Genomic DNA, 13,804 nt, shown 5'->3' on the forward strand with positions numbered 1-13,804 from the left:
TGGGAGTGTTGGTGGATAGGGAGTTGAAGTTTACAGGGCACATCGCAAAAGTGGCTAAATCAGCTCATCAGATCACTTGGCTTCTGAAAAATACTTTAACAAGCAGAGACAAACAAGTTATTGTTCCTCTGTATCGAGCCTTGATAAGATCCCATCTAGACTACTGTACCCAGATATGGGCACCAGGGTTTCTTCTTAATGGAGAGGAGGTGGAGAGGATCCAGAGACGAGTGACCAAGATGATAGCAGGTCTGTGGAATGAACCTTATGAGAACAGGTTGAAGATTTGTGGGTGTGGAAAGGGGGTGATATGATTGAGACATTCAAATTACTGAAGGGTTTCTATAAGATTAATCCAGAAGATATTTTTGAGAATAGGACTGGTGGTGGGAGGACTAGGGGCCATACATGGAAGCTGGGCAAGAATGTAGTTAGCTGGGGTGTTAGAGCTAGATTTTTTACTTGGAGAGTGGTGAATGAGTGGAATAAGCTGCCAGAGTCTGTTGTGGGTACTATGACCGTGAATGAGTTTGAGGCGAGGTATGATAGATACTGTGTGAATGTCGAATAGTTGTTCTTGACATGATGTTAGGGCCTCCCTCGATGGGTCTGTCGACTCCTTGGAGCTGCCTGAAATAATAATAATAATAGTTATTATATTTAATGTGTCGTTTATGTTCCTTTTGTCTGATAGGAATTGTGTGTCCTGTTTCCCCTATATATGATATATTACAGGTGCAATAAATACGGTATACTCCAGGGTGGGCCAGCCGAAGGAGTAGGTCTTTGGATGAATTGAGTAAGCTTTTTAATTTTGCAGGAGGTTTAAAGATGACTTTGAAGTTGTATTTTTGTAGTATTCTGCTTATTTTATCTGACGTCCCTTTAATGTAAGGAATGGTTATAGTTTTATTGTATTCTTGTTTATCTTTGTTTTTTATTGAGGTCTTGTAAAGAATTTTGTTAATAGTGTTTTGGCTGTATCCATTTTTTAGGAAAGTATTGCTGATAACTTTAAATTCATCTTTCAGGGCTTGTTCACTGGAGCAGATCTTCAAAGCCCTGTTTTTGGAGTATATAGGTTTTGTGTTGGGTGGTGATAGGAGTTTATGTGTATATATATTGGCAGTATGTGTGGGCTTCCAGTACACAGTGAAGGAAGACTTGTGACAAGTGTATCTAGAAACAGAAGTGTGTTCTGTTTTTCAGTCTTAATTGTGAACTGTATGCTTTGTTTAAGTGGCTAAGGAAAGTGTCTGGCGGCCATGGGACCAGATCGCGAAAACATTGTTAACGTATCTAAGCCAGACTTTGGGTTTTAAAGGAGAGGAATCTAGAGCATGTTGCTCAAAATGTTCCATATAAAAGTTAGCTATAGGGGGGATAATGGCGAGCCCATGGCTATGCCTTTTTTTGTAGGTAGAAAGTGTTTTGGCAAACAAAATAACCAGAACGTAATACATGCGCAAAGAGCGGTGTGATATATGGAGGGAATTTGTTCTGTAAAAGAAGTATTGTGTCATTGATTGGGACATTTATAAAGAGGACAGAGATGTCAAAACTGACTAATAAATCATGTTTTTCTAATGTAATGTCTTTGATTATGTTTATGAAGTGTTGTGTGTTTCTGATATAGGAGGGTGAATGACCTACCAACTCCTTGAGTGTTGCTGCTAATTTCTTGGCTATTAATGAAAACACTATTAACAATATTCTCTACAAGACCTCAATAAAAAACAAAGATAAACCAGACTACAATAAAACTATAACCATTCCTTACATTAAAGGGACATCAGATAAAATAATCAGAATACTACAAAAATACAACCTCAAAGCCACTTTTAAACCTGCAAAATTAAAAAGCTTACTCAACTCATCCAAAGACCCACTCCCTCCGATGGCTCACCCTGGAGTATACCGTATTTATTGCACCTGTAATATACCATATATACGGGAAACAGGACACACAATTCCTGTCAGACAAAAGTAACACAAACGACACATTAAATATAATAACTATGGTGAAGCTGGCGTTTCAGATCATGCCCTGAACACTCTACATAGAATTGACTGGAAAAGCACCAGTTGTTTACATCACACCAAAACATGGTATGAAAGTAAACTTAAAGAAGCCAATGAGATTCTTATCAACCAACCCAATCTGAACAATAATGATGGTCTAAAAATCCCATACATATTGAAGGCACATATTTAACCTTTCTCTCTAAGAGTTAACTATAAACAGGACTGTAGGTAATCCAGAATCCTAAATCTAAAATAACAATTGTAATGTTAAAAATAGGACACCATTGTTACTGAAAGAAGACTATAAGATAGAATGTTTTTCTCATGTTATCTTGAATTAAATAGAATTTAGCTTTAATGTAGTTTCTAAATAATTAATTTGTAATTTTTTTTTCTTTTTTTTTTTTCCCACTAGAGATCATGCCAGTAGATTAACCAGTGATCAAATCCTCTAGCTTACTGTGTGTAGTGTAACTCAGCTTGTCCTTGTGTATTTGTATATACTCCAGATGATCTTAATATGAAGATCGAAACGTCGGGAAATTGAAAGAGTTATTTATAACATGGTTGTATTGTAAAGTTCATAATTTCTGAAATGAATGCTGATCACCATGCAACACTAAAAGAAAGGATGTTAAGTGGTTTGGCACTGTAGATACAAACATCATTTCCTTGGGGGGGGGGGGGGGTGCTTGGTTATGCTTCATTTATAAATGATTAAATAAGCTATAGACATCATGCAGTAGCTCATAAATTAGAATATTTTAGAGTATCTCATAATCTGGCTTACATAATTAGACATAATCTAATAAATTTGAAATTAATATTTCAGCATTGAACAATTCAGTAGCTGTATTCATTAAGCATAGGGAAACTGAAATTAATGTTTGCTGGGAGAATTATTTTGTAATTTTAGAGAGAGAGAGAGAGAGAGTGAAACTATATTGTGAAATTGTTAAATATTGCACAGTTATGTATTATATAATCTAAGGTTGTGCCCAGAGATAGCTTTCACTTATTTACACAATAAGTGAAGCTTTCCCTTGAAAGCAGAATGAATAGCAAAAAAAATCTGGTCCTGTAGCAACCTCTGCCCTAGTATGTGAAGTGTCCGTGAAAATAAAGATATCATCCATATAAAATTCTGTCTCTCAGTTGCTACGGAGTAGCATCTGAAAGATCGAATTTTAAGAAAACCTTAATAGGCTTAAGAATCATGTTGTGAAATTTGATGTAAAGACAGAAAATTAAAAACTTTCAAGAAGTATTCAGGAAAAGACTATTGACTTCTTTCTACATAGCCACTATGGATAGGTTTTAAGTAATTAGATCCAAAATGATCTTTTGATTAATGAAATTTTGATATATTAAAATTCAAATATTCCTGCTATATTTTCTGGAATAGAAGAAAAGTGAAGAGAGAAAGATCTGAGAATAATCGGTGACTCAATTCTGTACTTACTATAAAAAAGAAGAAATTAGTGAAATATGCAATATCATATAGGATAGTCAACATTTTGTGAACTTAGATGTTGTGAATATTGACTATTTCTTCATTAATTATTTAATAAAATACAGTGAAATGACAACTATTTTTATGTCTGCTGCCTAAATGAAAAAAAAACAGAGCATTGGAACTTCAGACAGAGACACAAGTTCCTCTGCAGCACAGAGATACTTATGTCTCTGTGTAGGAAGATTGATCATATCCTTTGGATGAAAGACCTAGATTCAAATTCTGTCCAAGGCTCTAGGAACATTTCTAAGAGTTTTTTAACCAAGGGCAACTTAGCTGGTCTTGTATGGTAGGGTAAGGTTTTTCCTGGAAACAAATTTTTTTCTGTTAACCCCCCAACCGGCCAGGATGTATATATACGTCCAGTTAAATCTGGATGCAATTCTATAACACCTATTGAATAACATGGATAAGAATTGCAAGTTGGTCTCACTATTTCATCCACCTCGGCCCTGTAGAGAGGTTAAAAACAACAGGATATATATATATATGGCTTTTGCTCTTGCAAATGAAGAGAACTTTTTTCTTTGTACTTATGCCTCTTGTATTTTAATTTTAGAGATGGTCTTCTTATCTTTTCCTACTGTTTGCCAGTTGATCTTTTTTGTATTTGGTTTCATATTCCTTACTTTAATATTTTTGCTATTCTTTTGAGTCTATTCTTTTTATATATTAATTTCATTATGCTCTTTTCTTTTTTATTTCACATTTTTTGTATTTTTTTCATTTTTATTCTGTCAAATTTTGTTGGCCTATTTTATTCAGTGATAACTTTTTTGTGCATGTTTTTAGAGTAGTACATTAAATTTATTTCTCAATGATTTTTAGATTAGGGTTTGATTTCTTTTTAAATTTTGGTGATGTAATATTTTACATGCATTGAAAATCTGTCTTTTCTTAATTAGTTTAATTTAACTTATTGTATTTAGCCATTGCTTATATTCCATATTTTAGCATTTCATTCCATCATCTCCAGGCTTATTTCACATTTTAAGTATTGACTTTACTGACTATTTATTGATTCTTTGTTTGATTCTGTAATTTCTATAGTTCTTAACATTTTTGACTTTTTGTACCTTCATGTAATTTGGTAACGTGTTTTCCCATTGTTCTCTTTTTGATAACTTCGTATATTTATATATTCACATATTTCTGTTCTTTCATCATAGGTGTTTCTTTGTGTCATTTCCATTTGTTTAGATAGTTCCCAATATTTTTTGTCTCATTTTGTTGTTTATTTCATTCTTTGTATTTATATTCGTTATATTTGACAACATCAAATATGACGCTAACTTGGAATGGAGAAGATACATTTTACATACATAACATACTGTTCTTCCATAGGCTTAGCTGCTTTGGCATGTTCTTAAAACAGTTACGACCTTCCTCACATTAGTTCATTTAGCATTAATAAATCTCAGAAGAGTGGCAGAAAGATAGTGTTAGCATTGATTTCTTCAGTGTTTAGGAATATAATTTGGTCATCAAATCTGACATCCTGTGCCAGAGAATGCCAAACCAAACGAGGTCTCTTTTTGATCATTTCTGGCTCAAAATTTCCTTACCCTGTTCTAATGCATTCATTTGTCTTTATTACCTTCTAGGTTTTAATAATTACTCTAAACTGTGAATGTTTATCATCTAAATTTTGATTTTTCTGTGGTTCATATATCCAAACATTGAAGTTCTCTTTCATGGGGCTATTTTTTGCAACTCTAAATACTGGCTTTTCTTTTACAAGTCTGTGGTCAAGCTGAAAGAAATTTAAAAGTATTTGCTTGTTAGCAATGATCTAAAACAAATTGTTTTAGATCATTGCTAACAAGCAATGATCCACGAAAATACAATCCTCCCAGCACTTTTTACTGCATGAACATTAAAACTCTTCATGAAGTAAAACAAGCATGAACTGCTTTTGTTATGTGTGCACTTCATTTACAAAGTAAGTGGCAATACAACAGCACTCTTGTATTAAGAACTGTATAGTTTAGTTTTGTTACATTAGGTAGGAAATAGGAGCCAAGATAAAAAAGATGACTCTTCATTATTGCTGTATACCCTGTGTGTGAATTCAAAATTAGTCTTAATTATCTACAACTTGAATTCTTATAATAATATTTTTAAGTATATAAAAGTATAAGTTTAAAATGCATTAAGAAAAGAAACAGAAATATTTAACTCTTGACTTGCTTTTGTCTCTCATGCAACATGTAAATACATAAATACATTAGTAGTAGTAGTAATGACCTATATATGTTATATATATATTTATGAAATTAAAATTTAACATTTAACATACATAACATACTGTTCTTCCATAGGCTTAGCTGCTTTGGCATGTATGTATGTATATATATATATATGTATATATATATATATACACATACATCCTTAATAATACATACATACATATATATATATGTATGTATGTATTATTAAGGATGTATGTATGTATTAAGGATACCAAGTAATTTTATAAACTTGTTTTTTTTTACTCCTTCTCCCAAGTAAGCAAAACAGTTTTTCCACATATATATATATATGTATATACATCAGCTAACGCCTTTTTATTCCCGTATATATGGGAGTAGGCGAGGCCATTTAGCCCTATCTAACTTTTGGAGACTGAGTGGGCAGTTCAATCTCCACTGGTACCCAATCAGAGACAGATGGCCCAAGGCTATCACTAATTAAGCGGTACGCAGTGAAGAGAGACGGCTCAAATGTGCCGCCATCTCGTGGTCCCTAACCGTAACACAATATATTTAATGTCTGAAATAATGTGGGTTCTACGGTCGATTTTCTTGAGTTTACAGGACGAAAAACCCGAGTTTCCGGGAGGAAAAACCTGCTTGCCCGTGCCAGAGATCGACTAGCTCGGGAACCAGTCGAAAAAAGGCTTAGAAAAATTTCCTCTAGTCGCCGACTAGACTCGAAACCAAGCCTTCCTTCGTGCGGCCAAGCGTGGTGGTATGCAAACGCCACATCCACTGAGCTACACAGGCTCTCTCTCTTTTTTTTTTTTTTTTTTTTTTTTTTTTTTTTTTTTTTTTTTTTCATGTATATACATACACACCTAAACCTCTTTTTATGCGAATTTTTTTTACGCGAATTGGGATATCAAAATTTTTTTTTTTTTTCATGCAATTTTTATTCACTTTTACGTAACCAACTTAAAGTCTAAGTTAAGAAAAAATCCATAATTCAAAAAAATTCTAAATTCTTACGAATTTCATTTATTGGGAATTCCCCGAATTACATAACTGACTGTGCATAAAAAAGCAGTTCTTAGCAGTTTGAATTTGGTGTTTGAGTAGACAACACAGTTACCGCATTTTTTGCATTTGCATCTTTTAAGTGAAATCAAAATAAAAATCATGTTACTAAATTAATAATTTTGCCAAGAAATAATAAATGGTAAGCTATATGTAATTTTGAAACTTTCATTTCATTAACCGAAGATTTTAATCCAACCCTCACATGATGTTGTTGATAACCAAAAAAAAAGAAAGAAAGCCGTTTCCTTGGATATAAAAATTCAAATTTTAGATCGTCTTCAAACTGGGGAAGGTGCAACGGCTGTGGGTAAGCATTTTGGAGTCCATGAATCGACTGTCAGATCTATGAAGAAAAATAAAGAGGCTATTAGAAAAGCAGTATGTTCTTATACAAAATTGAGTGCAAAATTAGCATCATACACAAGAGATTTTGTTCTAGAAAAGGCCGAAAAAAGCTTTAGTGATGTGGATAGAAGATAATGTACAAAAAAAAAGAATTCCAATTGATAGAAATTCCATCAAGCAATTAGCATTGAGATTTTATGAACAGATTAAAAAACTGCAGCCGTATACTTCAGCTCAATCGATCCCTTCAATCATACTGCAGAATTCCCCAATATAATAAGTTTGGCATGTGAAATTGGCAGAGAAGGATTCTATGATCTTATGTCAGCAAATATCGAAGAATTGTTAATTGATAAACCTCTTAGCAAAGAAGAAGTAGTGGAGATAGTTTCTGAGACTCCTGAAAGCAAAGAAGTTAATGATAATGATCAAGATAATCCTACTTTTACTGCTGATATAATTAAAGAGGGTCTTAAACTGGCCAGTAATTTAGGCAATTATTTTGCCCGACATGATCCAAATGAAGAACATGCTGGGAAGTTTTTACATGAGCTTAAGTTGTTAATGTCTTCATACAGAGAATTATATCGCGACTTATCTAAAGTATCAACACAGCAATTAATAACCAAGTTCATGCCCAAAACTACTGAAACAACCAGTGGTACTTTTGTTCAAGATATGACAAAAAGAGTTCCACAAGTTGAGGCGGAAGTCGATGACGATAATACCATATCTAGTAGTTCTAGTGATATTACAGTCTCACGAAAACGAAAGCTTTCACGTTTATTGTCAGAAACTGATGGCGAATAACATAATTTTTTTATAGAATCCTTAGCAAACAACTGAAATGAATATTTTTTTTTTTAAAGTTATTAAAATTAATTATATGTATGTGTGTTCTCCATGAAATGTAAATAAAAATCTTATGATCCTAATGAATTTAATGTTTTGTTTTTTTCATTATTTTGCTTATACTTCAGGTTTGGAACCAATCTTCACTTTTTCTATGGAGTCAGTAGTTCTTTTTACGTGAATTCTATTTACACGTAAAAAGAGGTTTAGGTGTATATATATATATATGTGTGTGTGTGTAGTTGTGAACACAAGGACTAAACGATGCATACCCACAAATCACAACCAATCTATTCATTTATGATCATGTGAGTGTTAGAGAGGGAGATATAAACTTCACACACAACCTCAAATATAGGGAACAGGAGGAAGGAAGGAAGGAAAGGGGGAGGGAAATCAAAATTGGGAGCACAGAAAGAGAAAGGAGTGTGGCGCTTTAGCATGAGAGAGTTGGAAGAAAAGAAGGAATCAAACACAAGTAGAGTGAAGAAGAAGAAAAAAAAAAGACTGAACTGCTTAAGCATGCTATCAGGCAGATGTAACAGTAATGCTTCATTTCATTAATGTAGATACAACAAATTAGGAAAGATTCTAAGAAGATATCACTGGCATTATTGAATTTCCTTCAGTTGAATTCTGGCAGTATCTATTTACTTGAAGTAACTACTTAGACATTTATAGAAAACGAAGAATTCTCCAATTGGTAATTAAGTGAACTCCTTCTCTCTCACTTCCATGTTAAGCAAGGTACATTAAGGTACATTATAAGGTACAAGGTACAAGGCACTTAATTGGTAATTAAGTGAACTCCTTCTCTCTCACTTCCATGTTAAGCAAGGTACAAAGCCAACATAGTTGAGTGATAGTAATTGTGTGTTTTACGAGGGTAAAAGACGTTCTTCCTTCTCCCTGTGTAAGAGAAGAACAGATATAGCGAAATTAAAACTTTGCGAGATGATGTAGGTAAGTTGAATAGAATCCCAGTTGTTATAATATGAATTGGTCTCATATGAATGAAAATATCATATGAAAGTTAGCTGCTTACAGTTGTGTAGGATAAAAAAATTTGATTCATGAAGTTTGTTAGATATATACATGAATACTAATTTCTATCCTATCCTAATTTACGCTCACGCGTAGACTTACACTTTCTACCTTGTAGGCATTTGGAACCGAAATCCTACAGAATAGGTTGGGTACTCCTTATTCCTGGAGGAATTGGAGTAGTGTGCTTGCACACTACTCCAAATATGAGCATTTTTAAGCTTGGGTGGATTTGAGATTTGTACAAAGCTAGTAGCTTATCATGTGAGGACATCAAGTGTCTGCATGTACCATGAAAGGCTGGAGGTAAATGTTCCAAGAAAGGATATCTGGTTTACTCACAATTCAGATATTATCACAAGTAAGGAAATGTGAATTGAGATTTGGAAACAAAGGGAGGCCTGTGTTTCAGTAATTGGAGGCGATGAAGTTGTCCTTGTTCCATTTACAGTGGAACAAGGACAACTTCTGATGCTATAAACACTGACCTACAGTCAATGTTTATAACATCAGAAGCATTGTAAAGTAAGTAGAATGCATGAATGCAGTTTACTCTCATCAGCAAAACTGTGGATATTATATTAGAAACACAACACACTAGCCTCACAGTCATCATTTTCTGGTATTTATTTATTCTCTTACTTCTTGTAGGAATACACCAGAAAATGATGATTATGAGTCTAGTATATTATGTTAATATACTAGACTCATAATCACAGTGTTGTTTCACAGTGATCATGAGTAATGAGCTGGCCAGAGTAATGCTGAAACATTACTCTGGCCAGCCATTTGCTGTTTTATATGATGAAAGTTCATGTTTCTGGAAGAAATAAAATTACTACTTCTGTATGTGACCAGATAAAATGTTAAACTAGCCATGTACAAGACCATGTTCAAACCAGTTATACTTATGGATCTGAGAGTTGGATTAGAAATAAAACAGTTGATCAAAGACTAGAAATCACAGATATGAGAGTGCTGAGAAAAGTTAACAGAAGCATGTGAATAGTGAAGGCATTAGGAAGGAACTTGGCATTGTTAACGTTTAAGACTGTGTGGCTAGAGCTAATTTAAAGTAGCATGTAATTAAAGTAATATAAACAGAATGGGAGAGAAAAGGTTAGCCAAACAGGCATTTTGTGTTAGGATTGCAGGAAAAGAGGCCTAGGGTAAGGCCAAATTGAAGGGTTAATGAAATTAATAATGCCTTAGAAGACTTGAAATGCAAGATCTGATAGTGTTGGGATATGACAACTGATTAATTTGGAAGGAAATTGTTGATACAAAGCTATTAATTGTGTAAACTTAATTATGCAGTACTTCAAAGTATCCCATACATCCATTGAGGTTACATGTTAGGAATTTTGATGATGTACAGATAGATACACCAAACTCCCTGGAAGAGCACTGTACTATGTAGACATTGTATACCAGAAGTTACTGTGATAAAGTTATACCTGTTTATATTCCTGTCATTCATTTTTCTCTCTCTCTCTCTCAGTTAAACTTGGGATGAGTGCTTCCTTCATCCAACTATTGGATATCATCAGATGCTGTATGGTCACTCCATTCCTCAGTTATGTGCCATATTAGTCTTCACCAGGTGGTCTTCTATGCCCTTCTGGATGATCCACTCTCCAGTCACTTCAGACACACTATCCATCCATTTCATTGAGGGTCTACTCTTTCTCTTTTTCTAAGAACTTTACCTTCTATTACTGTTTTGAGAAGACATCTTTCCATCCTTTCAGTGTGTCCAAAGTATTTCAGATTTCTTCTACCCTTATCTTTAAGGAGCCTTAAAGTTCTGCCGATCCTTTCTAGGATACTTCCTAGTAGCATTGAATTATGTATTAGCCATAATTGAAAACTGTCAGGCATTGGTGGATTTATTGGCCAACTGTTTTTGATATGTGTCTCTTTGATTATAAATTACTTTTTAAGAATAAACACATTTGAATTGATAATTATGCAATTTTCAACTCGTATTAAAGACATCCTTCTTGAAATGTAGGTGTTGAGATTTCTGAATATTAAGAATGTTGAAATGTTTCTTAGTTTACTTTTTATTGCATTGCCAGTAAATTAATACATTTTATTACCATATAGGTTGCTGAAAGGGCATTGTATTACTGGAATAATGAATATATTATGAGTCTCATAAGTGATAATGCTAGCCAAATTCTTCCAATTATGTTTCCAGCATTATATAAGAACTCAAAAACACACTGGAATAAGTAAGTTTAAATGTTTTGTTTTGTTTAGCCTTTCCACATAGGCTACTCAGGAAAATGTTTTTCTTTATATAATGAGGACATTGAATTTGTCTTTATATAATGAGGACATTGAATTGAATACACATTTCAGTAGTCCATGTAATTCTTATAAAGTTAAGATTGTATTAATAATCACACCAGTTAAAATATGATACTAAGTGGGCAATATATTTGCAGTCAGGTTAATAATATTGAGGTTATAATCTTATAAAAAAATAAAATAAAATAAAAAAAAAACAATCATCTAATGCAGAAAGAAAGAAAGAGCAAAATAAAACTTGAATATTTAGGTTTTGGTTTTTAGCAATGAAAATGAAATTTTTTCTCCAAAAATAGATGAAGTATCAAACAGTAAATTATATATTACCTAAAGACTTTCACAAGCAACCATGTCAAAGTCCAATTCAAACCATTATCATGTTGATTGGAAAGCAAAGAAGTTATCCTCTTGGTCATCCAAGCTGGCATTACAAATAAAAACATTTTAAAAAATATGTTTATTTTCACCTATAAATCTGGCTAATACATGAGAATAACTGTGAATGGACAAAATTTGCATCATATAAAATATGCAAGTGATTATAGTACTGTTTACAGATAATAAGGAAAACTTAAAGTATATGATTGAAAACCTACATAAAAACATTAGGAAAAATTAGGAAAATCTGCTAAGGCTATGCATTGCAGATAAATTTTAGCAAAAACCAAACAATGGCAATAGTCAGAAATGGAAAACAATGCATGCTGTGATTTTATGTTACATAATCTAATTCCATTCAGCTTCACACACAGAGTTTGCAATTGGTGTGGTACAATTAAGTAATACTAATCACATGGTTTATTAACCATCATTGATTAGTATGAGGATTGCTTGCATTCACCTAACAAACAAGTTTATGACTTCTTGACTCTTTTGGATTTGTAATGTTCAGTAAGCATGTCCACCAGAATGACTGCTACCTTGGCAGCTTTATTAGACCTTTTGGGTAGCTGAGGTTCTAATTTTGTTGCTTTTTTAGATACCACCACCACTTCTCATTTGAGGCATGTGCTTGTGCAGGTATTGGTTTATTTTAGGATTTTTCAGGGTTGGATGTGGTAGGTTTTTTCCGCAGTCTTGTCATACTGGATCCAAGTTAATTTTGCCAGTTTCTTGGAGATTGGGTATACCATGCACCCTCTATAGTTGGCAGGATGTGGCCCACGCAGTTGGTGCATTTTACCAGCTCTGTTCTCAGTTTTTTGCATGTAGCCATTGCATGATTTTTCCCACACTTTATGCAACAAAATTTGGTCTTACAGCACTGTGAATGGCCAACTTTTTGGCAGCAGTGGCATATTGGCCATTGGATGCTCTTTGGCATAGAGATTCTGGATTGGTGACCAGGTCACAGACACTTATGATATCAAAGATCTTGTGCTGCTCTTTACTGATTTCGGCCAGCATAAGCAGCATTAGCTGTTTGCTTTCAGCATGTGGCTTACTTTGATGGGCTGTAGCTTGCAATTCTGGAGATCGACCACCACTTCTTCAGCTGTCACTAATTCAGGAATCCATGTAGCATTACCTTCGGGTATTTTTTTGCTTTTCAAGCTAAATGTGTGATACGGGACTTTTTTTTTTTCATCCATGAATTTCATGATTGTGCAGTAGTCAGTAACCATCTGTGGTTGAATGTAGACCCTTTCATTGGTTTTCTTAGTCCTGTTGAACTCTATTGTACAGATTTTTAGAGCTTGAGACTAGTGTGGCCTACTGCACCCTGTCTTGCAGTATGATTGGAGGTATTCTTTCCCATTTGTTGGTCTCTTTGTCCATGGGTCCATGGGCAGTTCTGCGTTTTCATTAATTGTTGTCTTGTGCCTTTTGTGGCCTACTAGAATTCTATTGTTAGCTTGGTGTTAAGTGTATTGGGTGCTGTGTTTGGGAAATGGTGCAGTCATTTCTTTTCCATGATCATCTTAGTCTGCTCATTCATCTTGAGCTCCTGTTCATAGTCCAAGTGCTCCTAATTCAGATCTGTCATTCACTGCTTTGTCAGGAATGGTTAAAGTAGAGAGAGAGAAAAAAAAAAGGATATTTAGCTATATCCAAAAACTGGAGGGTTGGAGTTGAATCATGATCCAATACCCAAAAACTAATCCAAGAGAAACTCACAGTGAGATGCGAAGTGAATGACGAGAGATGACTCAATTAATCTGGAACCAAGTATCAGTTGACTAACCAAATACTTACTAGATCAGCTAATTCCAGATACCAGCACAATTGAGATCAGTAATGTTGAGATATCACGGTAGAATTAATGCAGATGTAATATATTTCTCATACACAAGCAGCAGAAAGGTGTGTCACCTTATTGTTAAAATATTATGGATTAGAGATAGTTGTAGTTTTTTCACTTGTTTAGAAATTAGAGTATATTTGTCCAGTAATTCAGTAATTATATTCTTCAATTCTTTTTCCAAGT

General features: G+C 33.8%; 1 protein-coding gene across 7 annotated transcripts in view; it reads left to right on the top strand.

The window, feature by feature from the left end:
- Positions 1-13,804, top strand: part of LOC150101365 (serine/threonine-protein phosphatase 2A 56 kDa regulatory subunit gamma isoform-like) — a 430,932-nt gene that overhangs the window by 268,046 nt on the left and 149,082 nt on the right. For all 7 annotated transcript variants that reach the window (XM_090400222.1, XM_090400219.1, XM_090400225.1 and 4 more), the window contains one exon: positions 11,170-11,297. In XM_090400222.1, coding sequence (XP_090256348.1) covers positions 11,170-11,297 — 128 coding nt within the window. The remainder of the gene's footprint in view (positions 1-11,169; positions 11,298-13,804) is intronic.

This window comes from Typopeltis vanoorti, chromosome 11, assembly GCF_054136105.1.
Source record: "Typopeltis vanoorti isolate ZY-2024b chromosome 11, IOZ_Tvanoo_1.0, whole genome shotgun sequence".
Lineage (NCBI taxonomy): Eukaryota > Metazoa > Arthropoda > Arachnida > Uropygi > Thelyphonidae > Typopeltis > Typopeltis vanoorti.